At 38.0% G+C, this 16449-nt stretch overlaps 1 protein-coding gene across 1 annotated transcript in view; it reads right to left on the bottom strand.

The window, feature by feature from the left end:
• The window catches only part of LOC309863283 (uncharacterized protein), an 83611-nt gene that overhangs the window by 14322 nt on the left and 52840 nt on the right, over nucleotides 1-16449 (bottom strand). Inside the window, exons 11-13 of the mRNA XM_082727857.1 lie at nucleotides 15406-15820; nucleotides 8255-8425; nucleotides 7851-7979 (exon numbers count right to left, since the gene is read on the bottom strand). Coding sequence (XP_082583983.1) covers nucleotides 7851-7979; nucleotides 8255-8425; nucleotides 15406-15820 — 715 coding nt within the window. The remainder of the gene's footprint in view (nucleotides 1-7850; nucleotides 7980-8254; nucleotides 8426-15405; nucleotides 15821-16449) is intronic.

Genomic DNA, 16449 nt, shown 5'->3' with positions numbered 1-16449 from the left:
TTATCTTTTGTTCCCCTTCACTCCCTCAACTTCATTGAAAGCTTCCTCAGACTCTAGGTTGTAATTGTTTTGCCATGTAAGGTCTTTAATGAACACTTTACTGCACAAATATGGATGTTAGGGATATGAAATGATATTATACACATTCATATTTAATTTCCAGAGTGAATCTGAGTGAATTTACCCTCTTTTACCTGTTGAAACTCACTTACTCTCTGGTGATGCTACTTTGATTCTATCAAATTTTCATTTCCTTACTTTTTTATGACTCTAGAGTCCTATTCTTGCACTCACTTTGTTTGCTTGTCCCAGAATAATTATTTTAGCTCCAAGATTCATCATTTTCACTGACTTCAGGCAACTACATAGAAGGAATGACACCCTCTCAGTTGGTTCTTCTCTGCCTATGGAAGTAATGAGCTCTCGTAGGGTAGGGAATTTGGATTCTGCTCCTTAAACTGATAAAAACATTCATCACCATACTTCCATCTCCCTACCCACGTTTCCAGCAGGATTTGAAGGCCAGGACTCACTTCTTGAATTCTTCTCCAGATTGAGAAGGACACCATACACTTAATTTTCTCTTAGATCACTGAGTAGTTCTTAAAAACTATAAGCCCTACATGATCTGTCCCTGTCTAGTCTCCAGTTTGTTTGGTATTTGTTGTTGCTGTTGTTTTTTGTTTTTTTGTTTGTTTTTAAATCTCACTTTTCCCCTTTCGTTGTTGTTTGGTTCCAGACTACACCAAGGTCTTTTCTGCTTCTAGGCCTATATACCTTATGCTCACCTTCATGAAATATGTTTTCTCCAACTATGTGCATGAATCTACATCTCAATTCCGAGTAGATATCCCTACACATCCAAATCTAAAGTAAACAATTTGTTGCTCCCTATTCTTTGGATACATGAGCCCAATAATCACATATTATTGGTTTATTTACTTATTTAGTGGCACAATATTACTATAAACTCCTTGGGGGTAAGGCGTTGAATTCACTAATCATTTTATATCTAACCTATACCACAGTGCAAAATTTGGAAGCACTCAATAAATATTTGTGGAATGAAATATAAATTGTATTAATAATAAATTTATGTTTGAGAGTTGTTGGTACTTCCTTACTTATTTAACTACAGCGATGTTCCAAATTAGAAATTTATTAATCAAATCTACCACATTCTATACAACAAAAGTCAGTAAAAGATAGGAACTTTTCTTAAGTTATTAACCAAATTTTTAGTTATTTTCTACAACAAAACTCTTTCATCTTAGGTCATCATACCTGGATATACAATGAATTAAACTACAGTTTCTCTATACATCTCGGTGATTGTACTGCTTACAAACTTCCACTTTATATTACCAAATTGACTCTACTATCTTTGAATGTAAATAATAAGTACAATAATTAATATGCTATATAAATAATATTATAGGGAAGAGACAAGATAGCAGAAGAGTAGGAGACCTTGTTCCATCTGGTCCCTTGAATTTAGTTGGATACCTGTCAAATCTTTCTGAACACCCATGAATTCAGCCTGAGATGTAAGAAAATATATCTCAAACTCTATAAGCAGAAAAGCAACTGCTTTTTGCATGGTGCGAGGTGTGGAGTGATGAAATCTGTGGGGAGATATTGGAAGATAAATGGAGGGGAGGAGGAGTCTCTGTAAGTTGGCCATAGGAAAGTGATGATAACACTGGAGGGCAAAATCAGAACTCCTAGAAATCTACTCCAGTGAGACATCCTTTCTGGAAGGGGCTCAGGGGATGAGAAGGGCAGAATTCTAGGTAGGTCACTGTGGTCTCAGGATTCCAGGAGACAGAACAAACAGGGGTGCCTGAACCAGCAGGTACCCAAGCATTGGAGGGGAAACTGGTTACAGTCAGCAAGCCCAAGAAGGGATTTTCAGCTCAGGTCACCATACGCCCCATGGGGGGACAATCAGGTGACCACTTTCTGCCTGAGCACCCTGAAAAGGATTGGAACCCATAAGCCATTTATCATTCCCTGGGAGGGGTGAAATGGCTGTGCCCACTGGGCAACAGCTCTCAGGGTTGTGGAGGCCGCAGAAAGGACAGTAGGGTGACACCCCGCCATGTCCTGGAAGCAGCAGAGCAGGGTACATGCATGATCCCACAACAGCTGACAGTTCCAAAGGACAGTAGCTCCAAAAGGAGTCCCTGGGACTCCCCCAGGGATGATTACAGTAGGATCCTACCACAAGAGTCTGTGGAGTTTGGCACAAGCAAAAGTGAAAACTATTTGTCCCAGAGGGTTTATTGAAGAAGTGGGAATGCGATCTTTCAGCTCTGAGTCAGAGATCTGGGTATGGCCATTTTTACTCTGATCTTCCATAGAGGTGCAGAGAGCCTCCAGGGGAACAAAAGTGACACAAAGGACCAGCTTACACTGAGCCCAGACCCCTGACAAGGGGTGGGTCAACTCTGCCTGGGCAACCTGACACCTGAAAAACAGCATAGCAGGGCCCTCCCCCAGAAGACAAACTGGAAGAATAGGTGGACAAGTTTGTGGATCCCACAAGACTGTAAAATTCCAGTGCCAGGGGAAAATAGTATATTAAGCTCTTGGTGTTTTCTCACTATTTGTTTATCTTTCAGTCTAAATTTTTCCATTTCTTTTTTTTTTTTAATCATTTTCCCATTTAACTGGATTCTTATTTTACCAACTTATGTTTCTAAGTCGCTTTTTGACTTTTATTTTTCACACCTACATTTTATAGATATATGCTTCATTTTAGTCTTTTTTCACTCTATTCAATTTTACACACACACACACACACACACACACACACACACACACACACACAAGTTCTGCTGTCTTTTTAACTTTAAGATGTAGTGTCCTCTAACACACCAAACAAAATTCAATCAGGAAAATGTAGATCACTTGGCTTTGCCCACCCTATGAGATTATAGTCTCTCCCCATGTTCTTTTTGTTTGTTTGTTTTGGTTTTGGTTTTATTTGGTTTTCTGTTGTGGTTTCCAACCATTTCGGATTTGTCTAGGATGTATCTTCTGATCAAAAGACAGGGTATCAGGTTGGATTAAAAAAAAAAAAAATCCATCCATACACTGTGTACAAGAGACTCATTTTAGACCTAAATACACTTCCAGACTGAAATTGAGGGGATGGAGAAAAATTTACCACACTCATGGATCTTAAAAGAAAGTTGGGGTAGCAATCCTCATATCAGACAAATTAGATTTTAAACCAAAGACTGTAGTAAGAGAGGTAAAGGGACACTATATCACATTTAAAGGGTTTGTCCAACACAAAGATCTAAAACTAACAATTGTAAATATTTATGTCCCTTACATGGGAGGAACCGATTATATAAGCCAATTAATAACCAAAGTAAAGATACATGTTGATAATAATACATTAATAGTAAGGGACTTCAACACCCCACTCACAGCAATAGATAGATCATCTAAACAGAAGATCAATAAAGAAACAAGGTCTTTGAATTACACACTGGACCAGACGGACTTCACAGAGATATATAGAACATTCCATCCTAAAACAACAGAATACTCATTCTTCTCCAGTGCACATGGAACTTTCTCAAGAATAGATCACATAATGGGTCACAAATCAGGTCCAAACTGATACCAAAAGACTGAGATTATTCCCTGCATATTTTCAGAACACGATGCTTTGAAATTTGAACTCAATCACAAGAGGAAATTTGGAATTTCCTCTTGAAGCTTAAAGAGAATCCTGCTAAAGAATGAATGGGTCACCCAGAAAATTAAATGAGAAGTTAAAAAATTCATGGAAACTAATAGGAATGAAAATACATCAGTTCAAAACCTCTGGGATACAACAAAGGCAATCCTAAGAGGAAAGTAAATGGCAATACAAGTCTCTCTCAAAAAATTAGAAAAAACCCAAATACACAAGCTAACCTTACACCTAAAGGACCTGGAGAAAGAGCAGCAAATAAAACCTAAACTCAGCAGAAGAGAAATAATAAAGATTAGAGCAGAAATCCAACAAAATAGAAACCAGAAGAATAGTAGAACAGATCAAAGAAACTAGAAGGTGGTTTTTTTGAAAGAATTAATAAGATCAATAAACCTCTGGCCAGACTTACCCAAAAGAAAAGAGAAATGACCCAAATTAATAAAATCATGAATGAAAGGGGAGAGATCAAGACCAACACCAAGAAAATACAGACAATTTTAAGAACATATTATGAGTAAAACAGAGCAATAAACAGCAAGGAAATTAGAGCAATAATAAAAAACTTCCCAAAAAACAAGAGTCCAGAGCCAGATGGCTTCTTGGGGGAATTATACTAAACATTTAAAGTAGAAATAATACCTACTTCTCCTGAGGATATCTCAAAAATAGAAATGGAAGGAAAAGTTCCAAACTTGTTTTATGAGGCTAGTATTGCCTTGATTCCCAAACCAGGCAAAGAGCCCATCAAAAAAGAGAATTACAGAACAATACCTCTGATGAACATGGATGCCAAAATTCTCACCAAGATACTAGCCAGTAGGATCCAACAGTACATTAAAAAGAATATTCATCATAACCAGTGGGATTTATTACTGGATTTCAAGGGTGGCTCAACATTGACAAATCAATTAACATGCTAGATCACATTAATTGTTAATAAAATAAAAGTTAAGAACCATATGATCCTTTCAAATAATGCAGAAAAGGCATCCTTTTTTGATTAAAACTCTTCAGAATATAGGAATAAAGGGAATATATCTCAGTGTCATAATAGCCATCTGTGAAAAGCCCACAATGAATAGGATTCTCAATGAGGGAAAACTGAGAGTTTTTCCCTTAAGGTCAGGAACATGACAGGGATGCCCACTCTCATCACTTTTGTTCAACATAGTACTAGAAGAGCTAGCCTCAGCGATCAGACAATAAAAAGAAATAAAAGACATTCAAATTTGCAAAGAAGTCAAACATCACTCTTCATAGATTTCATAATACTCTATATGGAAAACCCAAAAGACTCCAGCCCAAAATTTCTAGAACCCATATGGAATTCAGCAGCATGGCAGGGTACAAAATCAATGCACAGAAATCAGTTCCATTTCTATACACTAACAATGTGACTGAAGAAAGAAAAATTAAGGAATCAATCCTATTTATAATTGCACCAAAAATCATAAGATACCTAGGAATAAAACTAACTAAAGAGGTAAAGGATCTTTACTCTAGAAACTAGAGAACACTTATGAAAGAAGTTGAGGAAGACAAAAGAAATTGAAAAACATTCCACGCTTGTGGATTGGAAGAATAAATATTGTGAAAATATTTATACTGCCCAGAACAATATTCAATGCAATCCTTATCAAAATACCATTGACATTTTTCACAGAGCTCAAACAAACCTAAAATTTATATAGAACCAGAAAAGATCATAGGAATAAAAATAGCCAAAGGAATGTTGAAAAAGAAAACCAAAGCTGGTGGCATCACAATGCCTGACTTCAAGCTAAATTACAAAGCTGTGATCATTAAGACAGCTTGGTATTGGCACAAAAACAGACACATTGTTCAAAGGAACAGAACAGGGAACACAGAAATGGTCCCTCAACTCTATATTCAACTAATCTTCGACAGAATAGGAAAGAATATCCAATGGAAAAAAGACAGTCTCTTCAATAATGGTGCTGTGAAAATTGGACAGTGACATGCAGAATAAAACGGGACCATTCTCTTACACCATACACAAAGATAAACTCAAAATAGATGAGAGACCTAAATATGAGACAGGAATCCATAAAAATCCTAGAGGAGAACATAGGCAGCAACCTCTGTGGCCTCAGCCAAGCAGCTTTTTACTAGACATGTGTCTAAAAGCAAGGGAAACAAAAGCAAAAATGAACTATTAGGGCTCCATCAAAATAAAACACTTCTGAATGACAAAAGAAATAGACAACAAAACTAAAAGGCAACCTATGGAATGGGAGAAGATATTTGCAAATGATACCATAGACAAAGATCTGGAATCCAAGATCTATAAAGAACTTCTCAAACTCAACACCTGAAAAACAAATAATCCAGTCAAGAAACAGGCAGAAGATATGAACAGATACTTCTCCAAAGAAGACATCTAAATGGCCAATAGACACTTGAAAAAATGCTCCTCATCACTTGTCATCAGGAAAATACAAATCAAAGCCACATTGTGATACCACTTTACACCAGTGAGAATTCCAAGACATGGAAAACAAATGTTGGAGAGGATGTGGAGAAAGGGGAACCCTCTTATGCTGTTGGTGGGAATTCAAGATGGAACAGCCACTCTGGAGGTTCCTCAAGAAGTTAAAAATAGAACTACTCGGGGTGCCTGGGTGGCTTAGTGGGTTAAGCCTCTGCCTTCAGCTCAGGTCATGATTCCAGGGTCTTGGGATCGAGCCCCACATCGGGTTCTCTGCTCAGCATGGAGCCTGCTTCCCCCTCTCTCTGCCTGCCTCTCTGCCTACTTGTGATCTCCTCTCTGCCTACTTGTTATCTCTCTCTCTCTCTCTCTCTCTCTCTCTCTCTGTTAAATAAATAAATAAAATATTAAAAAAAAAATAGAACTACTCTACCACCCAGCAATTACACTACTGGGTATTTACCCCAAAGATACAGATGTAGTGAAAAAAGGGCACCCCTATGTTCATAGCAGCAATGTCCACAATAGCCAAACTGTGGAAGGAGCTGAGATGTCTTTGAACAGATGAATGGATAAAGATGTAGTTAATATATACAAAGGAATATTACTCAGTCATAGAGAAGATGAATACTTACCATTCACATTGACATGAACAGAACGGGAGGGTATTATGCTATTATGCTAAGTGAAATAAGTCAGTCAGGAGCTCCAGGGGTGCAATCAGTTAACACTTGGTACTTATGATGAGGGAGCAGGAGGCTGGCTGAGGACAAAGCAAAAGCTGGCACCTTGTACCCACTCTCCACCAGCTCCCCTCAGTAATATGTATAACATTCCTCAGGCACCCCTGACCACCATAAATGAGAAACAAATAGTTAACTTGCAGAGATCACAATCTTGCAAGACAGGAATCTCCCAACTATCTTTATGTTAATGGCTTGCCAAAAGACAACATTGATCAAGCCTAGAGATCTGGCACCTTGTAGGCCCTCTTTAGCATATGAAAGCTCCGTGGAAACCTCCCTTTCCCTCACCTTCCCCCAATCGCAGGGGACATAGCTTGCCATCCCTCACAACCTGGGGCAGCTGCAGCTCTTCCTGTCCACGGGTCCTGTCCCTGTGCTTTAATAAACCACCATTTTGCACCAAAGATGTCTCAAGAATTCTGCACCAAAGATGTCTCAAGAATTCTTTCTTGGTCATCGGTTCCAGACCTCACCCCACTGAACCTCACCTGTGTTCTAGAACTTCATCACTTATACAAAATAAGGCAATCAGAGAAAGACAATTATCCTATGGTTTCATTCATATGTAGAATATAAGATACAGCACAAAGGATGATAGGGGAAGGGAGAGAAAACTGAATGGGAAGAAATCAGAGAGGGAGACAAACCATGAGAGGCTCTTGACTCAGGGAAACAAACAGCATTTCTGGAGGGGGGGTATGTGGGGGGATGGGGTAATTGGATGATGGGCATTAAGAAGGATACTTGATATGATGAGCACTGGGTGTTTTAAGCAACTAATGAAACACTGAACACTAAAATGAGAAATAATGATGTAGTATATGTTGGCTAACTAAATTTAAATTAAAAAGAAAATTTGGTTTTGAATTTTAAAAAAATAATAAAAAATTTAAAAATAATAATATTATAAAATTATAATTCCCTAGTAGTTTAAAATTACCTGAAGTTCTTAGTCCAGGAACGGCCATTTCCAACATTGGCACTTTAACTGTTATAAAATCCCTCTTACATTTCTCAACATCTCCATTATTTAGAACCATGTCCACAATTTCACTAGCCCAAGTGGTACCTGCGGTGAAAGGCAACAATTTTTAGAAAGCATCACTTGAATGAGGGGGGAGAGGGGAGTCCCTACAGGTAGTCTGCCATCTTAATACATTCTATTAGAAACTTAATTCTACAATTTCCCTTTCTGTGTCCCAAATGCTCATTTTAAATATACTCAAAAAACATATGACTAGACTGGCTGATAGGAATATTAATTTTATTTAGGACGAAGATGATATTGTAGAAAGGAAACAAAGACTGAAGCCAGATATGCCTCTATCAGTCCACAAAACTCACCTGATTTGGGGTAAGTGGCTATGACGATGTCTTCTGGCCTGCTGTGGAACTGCTCAATCCTTTCCCAGTTGTTTGCAAAAGCATAGGTCATGGGATAGCCATGAATCACCTTCAGATTTTTTCTGAGGACATCTTTTGGGGAAATCATTTTGGTACCAGGTTGTACAAATACTTAATAGAATATTTTCTGACAGTCCAGTCATGGGAAAATAAAGAAGATCAAAATCAGAAATGGAATAACTACGGCTGTTCTTAAGACACTATTACTCAATGCGAGTGAAATTGGCCTTTAACACTCAGCATGGGGAGATCTAAATACAAAGGGCATTTTTGTGGGTATAAAGTTGTAGATTACAAGAGCAGCAACTGGCTCAGTGACAAGGAGCACAAAGGTCTTTACTGGAAGTTTTTTTACAGAAATGAAACTGCACATCTTAGAACTGAAAATCAGATTTTACAGAAATATGCTAAGAATTATCTGGACTCAAGGCAAAATAAACTACCATTCATCATTCCACTTCCATTGTACGTCATTTTTCCTTTTTGGAAATCCACTGTCTTTTTTGTTCTTCTATACAGAATGATGAGGGAACAGAAGGCTGGCTGAGGACAAAGCAAAAGGCTGACACTTCAACCTCCCTTCACCACCACTCCTGGGTGGGACATATGTGACATTCTTTAGGAATCTCCCTCCCATCGTAATGTTAATACCTTGCTAGAGGGCAAAATGACCTTCCTAATGTCAAGGCCTCTGGTATCCAGTATCTGTAGCTCCTCCTTAGCCTGTGGAAGTTCTACTGAAACCTCCGTTTTCCTTACTTCCTCTAGGGTATATAACCAACCACCCCTCATAACCCCAGGGCAGCAGCTCTTTCTAACCACAGGTCCTGTCCCATGCTTTAATAAACCACCATTTTGCACCAAAGATGTCTCAAGAATTCTTTCTTGGTCATCGGCTCCGGACCTCAGCCCACCGAACCTCATCTATATTCTAGAACTTCATCATATAACACATTTGTTTTCCCTGCTTCTAAGATTTTCTTTTTTTTTTTTTTCTTTTATATTTGAGTGTAGTTGACACACAATGTTACATTATTTCAACATAGGTGTACAACATAGTGATTCAACTTCTCTACACTTAGCTCTGCTCCCCACAGGTGCTGCTATCTGTTAGTGTACAACATTATTATAATATGTTGTACATTATTATATTATTATAATACCACTGACTACATTCCCTATGCTGGGCCTTATATTCCCATGACTAAGATCACTGGTTTTGCCAAAAGAATTATCATCTGCATTAGTGTGGTCATTTTCACAAGGGGTGTGTGTGTGTGTGCATGTTTCAGATTTACTAAGCTTCTTGGAATTGTGGCTTTAAAGTCATGTCTTCAAAAAATCCTTTTCTCTCTTTGTGTTTCATTTTGAATAACATCTATCATTGTGTCTTCATGTTCACTACTAACCTATTCTTCTGCAATGTGTAATGTGATGTTAACCCCGCCTACTGCGTGTTTACCTTAGACCTTGTTTCCCCTCAGGATTATCATTTTGGAAATGATTATATTTTTGTTCTCAACTTTTCATGCATATTGAATACAGTTATAATTGCTCTCCGAAGGCCTTTACTTGCTAATTCCACCATGGTGGTAGTTCTAGGTTGCTTTCTCAATTAAATACATTTTTTTCCCCTGCTCTTTGCATGCCTGATTATTTTTTATTGGATGTCTTATCTTGTCTCCTTGAAGTGTGGCCTGGGAATTCCTTCAAGGCAGCAATCTGTTTGTTTGTTTCCTATCCACTATCTTTCATTTGGTTGCTTCATGCAAAAGGTGAATCTAGTTCCTGTTATTCGATCTTACTTAGAAACTATGATGGTAAATTTTATGGATCAATTTCACTGCACCATGAGATGCCCAGATACATTTGCTTAGGTATTATTCTGAGTATTTCTGTGAGGGTGTTTTGGGAAGACATTAATATTCAAATTGGTATATTGAGTAAATCAGATTGCCCTCCTTAAAGTTGAAGGCCTGAATAGAAAAAGCTGACTCTCCCCCAAATAAAAGAGAATGCTTCTTTCCTGATGACCTTTGAATTGTGACATCAGCCTATTTCCTGTCTTCACAATGGAACTAAAGTACTGACTTTTCCTAAGTCTTGTACCTGACAGCTTTCAAACTAAAACATCAAATCTCTTGGTTCTTAGGCCTTCAGTCTCAGACTGGAACTAAATCATCAGCCATGCAGGATCCCCAACTTGCCAATTTATCCTGTTGGATCTTCAACCACATAAACCAGGTATAATAAAGGTATAATAAATTCCTTTATACACACATACACACATATAATGTACATACATATATAATAATATATATTATATAATGTACACATGTATATATAACAAAAATTGCTTTGCAAACTCTTTAACAATTATTCTAATCATAATCATACTAATAATACTGACTCTGAATTAGAATCTCATTGCTAAGCCTTCCAAAATTTTGGAGTCATGGGAGGAAGCTATATTACTATTCTCTATTCTCTAGAGAAACAGAAACAATATTACATATTTTGTATATACATGCATATCTGTATACATATGTATGTATATGGAGAGAGAGAGAAAGAGAGAAAATTTATTATAAAGAATTGGCTCATGTAATTATGAAGGCTGGAAATTCCCCAGATGTGTAGATGGCAAACTGGAAACCCAGGATTGCCAATGGTTTAGTTCTAATCTGAAAGCCAGCAAGTTTAAGACCCAAGAACAACCAATGCTTCAGTTTGAGTGTGAAAGCAGAAAAAAGCTGATGTCTCAGCTCAAAGTCAGACAAGATGAATTCTCCTCATTCCCAGGAAGGTCAGCCTTTTTATTCTATTCAGGCTTTCAACTGATTGGATAAAGCCCATTCGCATTAGAAAGGGCAATTTGCTTTATTCAGTCTGCCAATTTAAATGTTACTCTCTTCCAGAAATACCCTCACAGACCTAGAATAATGTTTGGTCAAATACCTGGGCTCCCTGTGGTCCAATAAAGTTGCCACATAAAATTGACCATCAGGGAGAATGACTCATTGTTTATTTTTTCCACTTCATCTCTACTGAACTTTGTAATTGAAACTTTGCTTTTACTATTATTTCTCAGTTTACAACCCTCCTCTCAACACACATAGATTGTGAACATCCTAGAAACAGAAGAAATGTAAAATGTATAAGTTAAAGCATTCTTCATAATCTACTGTTCCATTTATTTCTGAGAATCTGTCAGTAAAAAATAATACATAATATATACTACATATGAATAAAGTTTGAGTTAATAACAATTTGAATTATATAATGTCTTAGATGAACTCTTATTACTGCTAGTAAAATAAGTATAACTGGACTTCAAAGATTGCCACCCAGAAGTTTTATCACATAAATATTTTCTAAGTAATTTGGTGATTTCAAAATTCCTTGAAGGTATTTTAAACAGTGATTGTATTTATTAAGCTTTCAATATTTACTTGTATAATGGAAGCTACAAACAAAATCACTAATTTAAAAGCTAGGTGCTGCTTAAACTGTTATACCTAAAATTGGTTTGTATAGAAAGAGGAACGTTTTTGATTAGGAAAATCTTGTGGATACAACAGCCTGGTGTTTTAGAGATAACTCTTCTATACATTCTCTAAAAAATATTTTAGAAGAGAGAAATTTGGACAAAGATTTCTTCATTTTACATTGTAAGATATGCATTGTATATCATAATTTTATGTCTTATAAGTAATATGAATGCACACAAAAATGTGTGTCTTTTTGTTTCCCCAGTAAAAGTTGTTATTAAACCATGGGTTTCTTTTTTTTTTTTTTTAATATTTTATGTATTTACTTGACACGGAGAGAGAGATCACAAGTAGGTAGAGCAGCAGGCAGAGGTAGAGGGGGAGGCAGGCTCCCCTCCAAGCAGAGAGGGCTCGAACCCAGGACCCGGAGATCATGACCTGAGCTGAAGGCTGAGGCTTAACCCACTGAGCCACCCAGATGCCCCAAACCATGGGTTTCCTTAAACATAATGCATCTCATGCTAGAAAAACAGGAAAAATCGTTCAAATTTTGCATCCTTTTTACTCCTCATAAAGTAAAGGAGCTGGGTCCTTCAGAGGCTTGAAGAAGAACCCACTGATGGAATAACAGAGGCTCTGCACAGGAAGATACACATAAATTTAGAGCAGGCAAGTTTCTGAAGTGAGATGCTGATGAAAGCGGAGTGGCCAGGGCATTTTAGGAAAATTATATTAAATATTCCATATTAAGTGTTTGCCTTCTGTATGCTTCTTAATTATCTTCTGTTTTGCGGTGAATGTCTCGTTGCCTTAGCAGTCCCTTGCTAGCACAAGGGCAGAGTCTAGTAAAAGAAATTCTCCAGCATGAGTTACTATGGAATATTTCAGCAGGCTCAGGAAGGAAACAAATAATGTGGTTGGTCAGGAACCCAGCAGAAGCAGGAGGTGGAAAGAAGTGAAATGGAGTCTGTAAGCTCTGTACTTCAAATAAAGTAGATGTTGAATGAACTGAATGAGTGAACGACTGAACATGCATATCCCACTGATCTTGGGGACAGTGTTACCTCCCAGCCTGGAGAGATAGATAGATAGATAGATAGATAGATAGATAGATAGATAGGAGGATGGATGAGGGACAGCAGAAGTCAGCATAGTATATTTGGATATTAGATTGAGTTACATACAATAAGTGAAACAGTTCTTGAAACATTTTGTTCTACTAATTTTTTAACTGTTTCTTCACAGATTATATAAACATAAATAGTGATCCCAAATATCATTTGAATGCTTTTATATTTTGAATTAATTGAGGAAAATGCATGAGGCTCTCTTTCTCTTCTTTGGCTCCAAAATAGAAAATTCAGTAGTGATATAATTGCACTAAATGGCTCTTACTCTACATACAGATTATTAGGGGAAAGCAAATAAATACAGAGCGCACAGTTCCCATTTTTATACTGTCTGCTACAAATCATGTTAACAGATTTGTTCCCTACTTAGTGGGTGGTTAATGTTATTTTATACATTTATAATATCATTCCTGGGTCCATTCGTGTCTTCACTCATCCTTTTTCATTTCTTTATTAATTTTGATTTATTTACACTATTGCTTTATATTTATATAATCAGTTCACAATTGCTATTCAAATACAGTTCATGTACAAGCACCATGTACTATTGGAATTACTTGAGAGCTTGTTAGAAAGGCAACATCTCAGGCCCCAATCTAGAATCAGAATTTACATTTTAACAAAGTCCCCAAGTAATTGCCATGCTCAAGAAAAGTGGAAAGCATGACTTAATAAACCAGTTTTCATCTACTCTTTAACAATGTAGGGTATATATAAATGATTTATCAAAATGAATTAATGTCTTCTAGAAAATAAATTGTATTGACTGGGCTACCCACTCTGATGATAAGTCTTACTTTCATCTTGTGGATAAGATTAAGAAACAAGTTCAGAGTCTGCTCAAAGGCACACAAGTGTGTGGCAACAAGAAATAGACGAGTTTCCCAGCTCTGAGCCACTTGGTCATAGGGCAAATCTACCATGGGTGGGATTGCGCCAGAGTCAAAGTGTCTGTGATTTTCTCTTAACAAATTAGGGTGTTCACAGTTTGTAGGGAAATTTTACTTTGACAAAGCAAACTTCCTTGAACAAAAACCTCAAGCTTTTCATGCTGCAAAAATGTTGTCAGAGAAGCATGGATATGAGTAACAAGATGAAAATAAGGCAGCTGATTCTGAATACATCCTAGTCACATCTGAGAAGTGGGTGTAACCGATTCAGGAATCTAGGAGCAGTAGTCCTGATGTGCACTTGTCCTGACTCATGGATCAGGAGTTCAGAATTACATGGGGAGACAGATGCAGATGGGTAAGCCTGGAAAACATAACTTAACTAATGTCACTGAGCCAGAAACCTTGCAAGATGGTTTATGAGGGACATTTCAAATTATAAATATTAGTTTATATATATCTTTTGAATCCTACCCCAAACTGACAGTTTTATGTGGTTATATATGATAGGCTACATGACACCACAGGTCTTCCTAGTTGAGTGATAGTCTGAAAATTATAATGTCTAGAATTGGCTTCTAAAAAGATCAATGGCTAAAAAAAAAGAAGAAGAAGAAAGAAAGAAAGAGAGGGAGAGAGAAATGAAAACACCTCTCAGGAAAAACTAAAGGAGATACCTGGCATTAAAACCAAATGGTTGGGATACCTGGGTGGCTCAGGCAGTTAAGTGTCTGCCTTCGGCTCAGGTCATGAACCCAGAGTCCTGAAATCTAGGCCCCAGTCTAGCTCCCTGCTCAGAGGGGAGTCTGTCTCTCCCTCTGCCCCGGCCCTGCTTATGCACGCCTTCTATCTCTCTCTTTCCCTTTCTCTCCCTGTCTCTCAAATAAATAAACAAAATCTTTAAAAATTTTTAAAAATAAAAATAAGTAAAAAAATAAAACTGAATGGTACTTTTAATGAGAAAAGAATATCTTTTAAAAGATTTTATTTGTTTATTTGACCGAGAGAGACAATCAAGAGAGGGAACACAAGCAGGAGAGGGAGAAGCAGGCTCCCCCCAGAGCGTGGAGCCCCATGATGTGAGGCTCTATTCCAGGACTCTGGGATCTTGACCTGAGCGGAAGGCAGACCCTTAACGACGGAGCCACCCAGGCACCCCGAGAAAAGAATATTTCTTCCATTTTTCTTCACTCTAATGAAGTCCAGACCCCCAGTCCTGACATGCTTCAGAAAAGTCCAGCTGAACCTAGGAAAATGAAAGTGATCACGGAAAGCCTGATAGATTGTGCACAGCATAAACAATACTGAGTTTCCTGTGGGGAAATTGGAATTAGGCAAAAGCATTTAAATCGTAAGCTTGTGTTCAAAACTGAAATCACTCGAGAAGCCCAAATGTTCTGCAGATGCCAGACAAAAACTTCAATAAAAGAGATTTTAAAAAGCAAAATCTACCTCACACTCCAGTCTCCTTTTTCAGTTTTCGTTTTCAGCCAGTGGTGCTGGTGCTGGTGCTGGCAAGAACCCTGGGAGCTGGTGGGAGTCCCTGGAAAGCAGGGCCAGGGGAGACTGGGGAGGCTCACTTCTGTCACCAGGAGAAAAGTAAGTCCAGGATTTGATCTGAGAGTAGTAATCAGTGACTTTACACACAGTTAAGATATAAAAAGGTTGAGCTATACACACATGCACACGCATAGAGGCACGTAGTGCTATTTCAACAGCTGGTGGAGCCAGGAAGCCCCGAGAAGGAAATGGATCAGGGTGGTGGCCCGATGTAAGCACACTCAGAGCGCCTGGATTTGACGGTTTCCGCAGGGTTGCAGAGAGTCTGAGAGAAATGCACAGGGGACGTATCCGAAGCATCCGTGTATGGGAGCCGGCTGCTTCTCTGCAGTTTATAAGGATGTCTTCTAACAATTTTGACTGTGATGAAAAGTCACTGGGTGTGTGAGCGTGTTTGTGTGTGTTCACGTGGAAGAAACCTGAGTTGCCAATGTCCTGGAAAGGGGAAATATATATAAACATTTACTAAAGATAATACTAAACAATTTCAGCAAGCAGAAGCAGGGTAGAACTGATGGTTTCTGACACTTTAATCATTTCTACAACCTCTCAGTAATTTTTTTTTTTTTTTTTTTTTTTTTTGTATGCTGAGTCACATATACACAAAGAAGGATTAAACAAGAAGCTTATGTATGGAGGGGAAGAAACTTTGCCCGAGAAATATGCTCCTGTTCTCTAACCCCTGTTATCTGAGCCCCCCTGTGAGATTCTCTCATGGTCTAGTTGCTGTAATCAACCCTTTAGGTAAGGGCCCTTAACAAGACAGATACAGCTAAAACCACCAAGGCCTTGCTATGGAGATTATACCTATGCAGAGCTGGGAAGTACAAAAAAGCCCAGAAGGAAACTAGCATGTCCTTTAAGACCCTCCATTTTACTTACAGATTTAAAAATGTGTTTATGTCTTTAAAATATGTTGCCAGCAGATTCCCAGTTTTCTTTGAGAGCTGGTGTTGTTTCATTTTTGGTTTGTGTGGAGGGTAGGAGTCTGTGAGAGAACAGGGAGAAAAACGTTTATGTGCATGGGGTGTCGGTACACAAATCTGGACAACATCAAGATTGAG

The sequence above is a fragment of the Mustela nivalis genome, assembly GCF_964662115.1.
Source record: "Mustela nivalis genome assembly, chromosome: 4".
NCBI classification, from domain to species: Eukaryota; Metazoa; Chordata; class Mammalia; order Carnivora; family Mustelidae; genus Mustela; species Mustela nivalis.
This window is presented reverse-complemented; position numbering and strand designations above follow the sequence as displayed.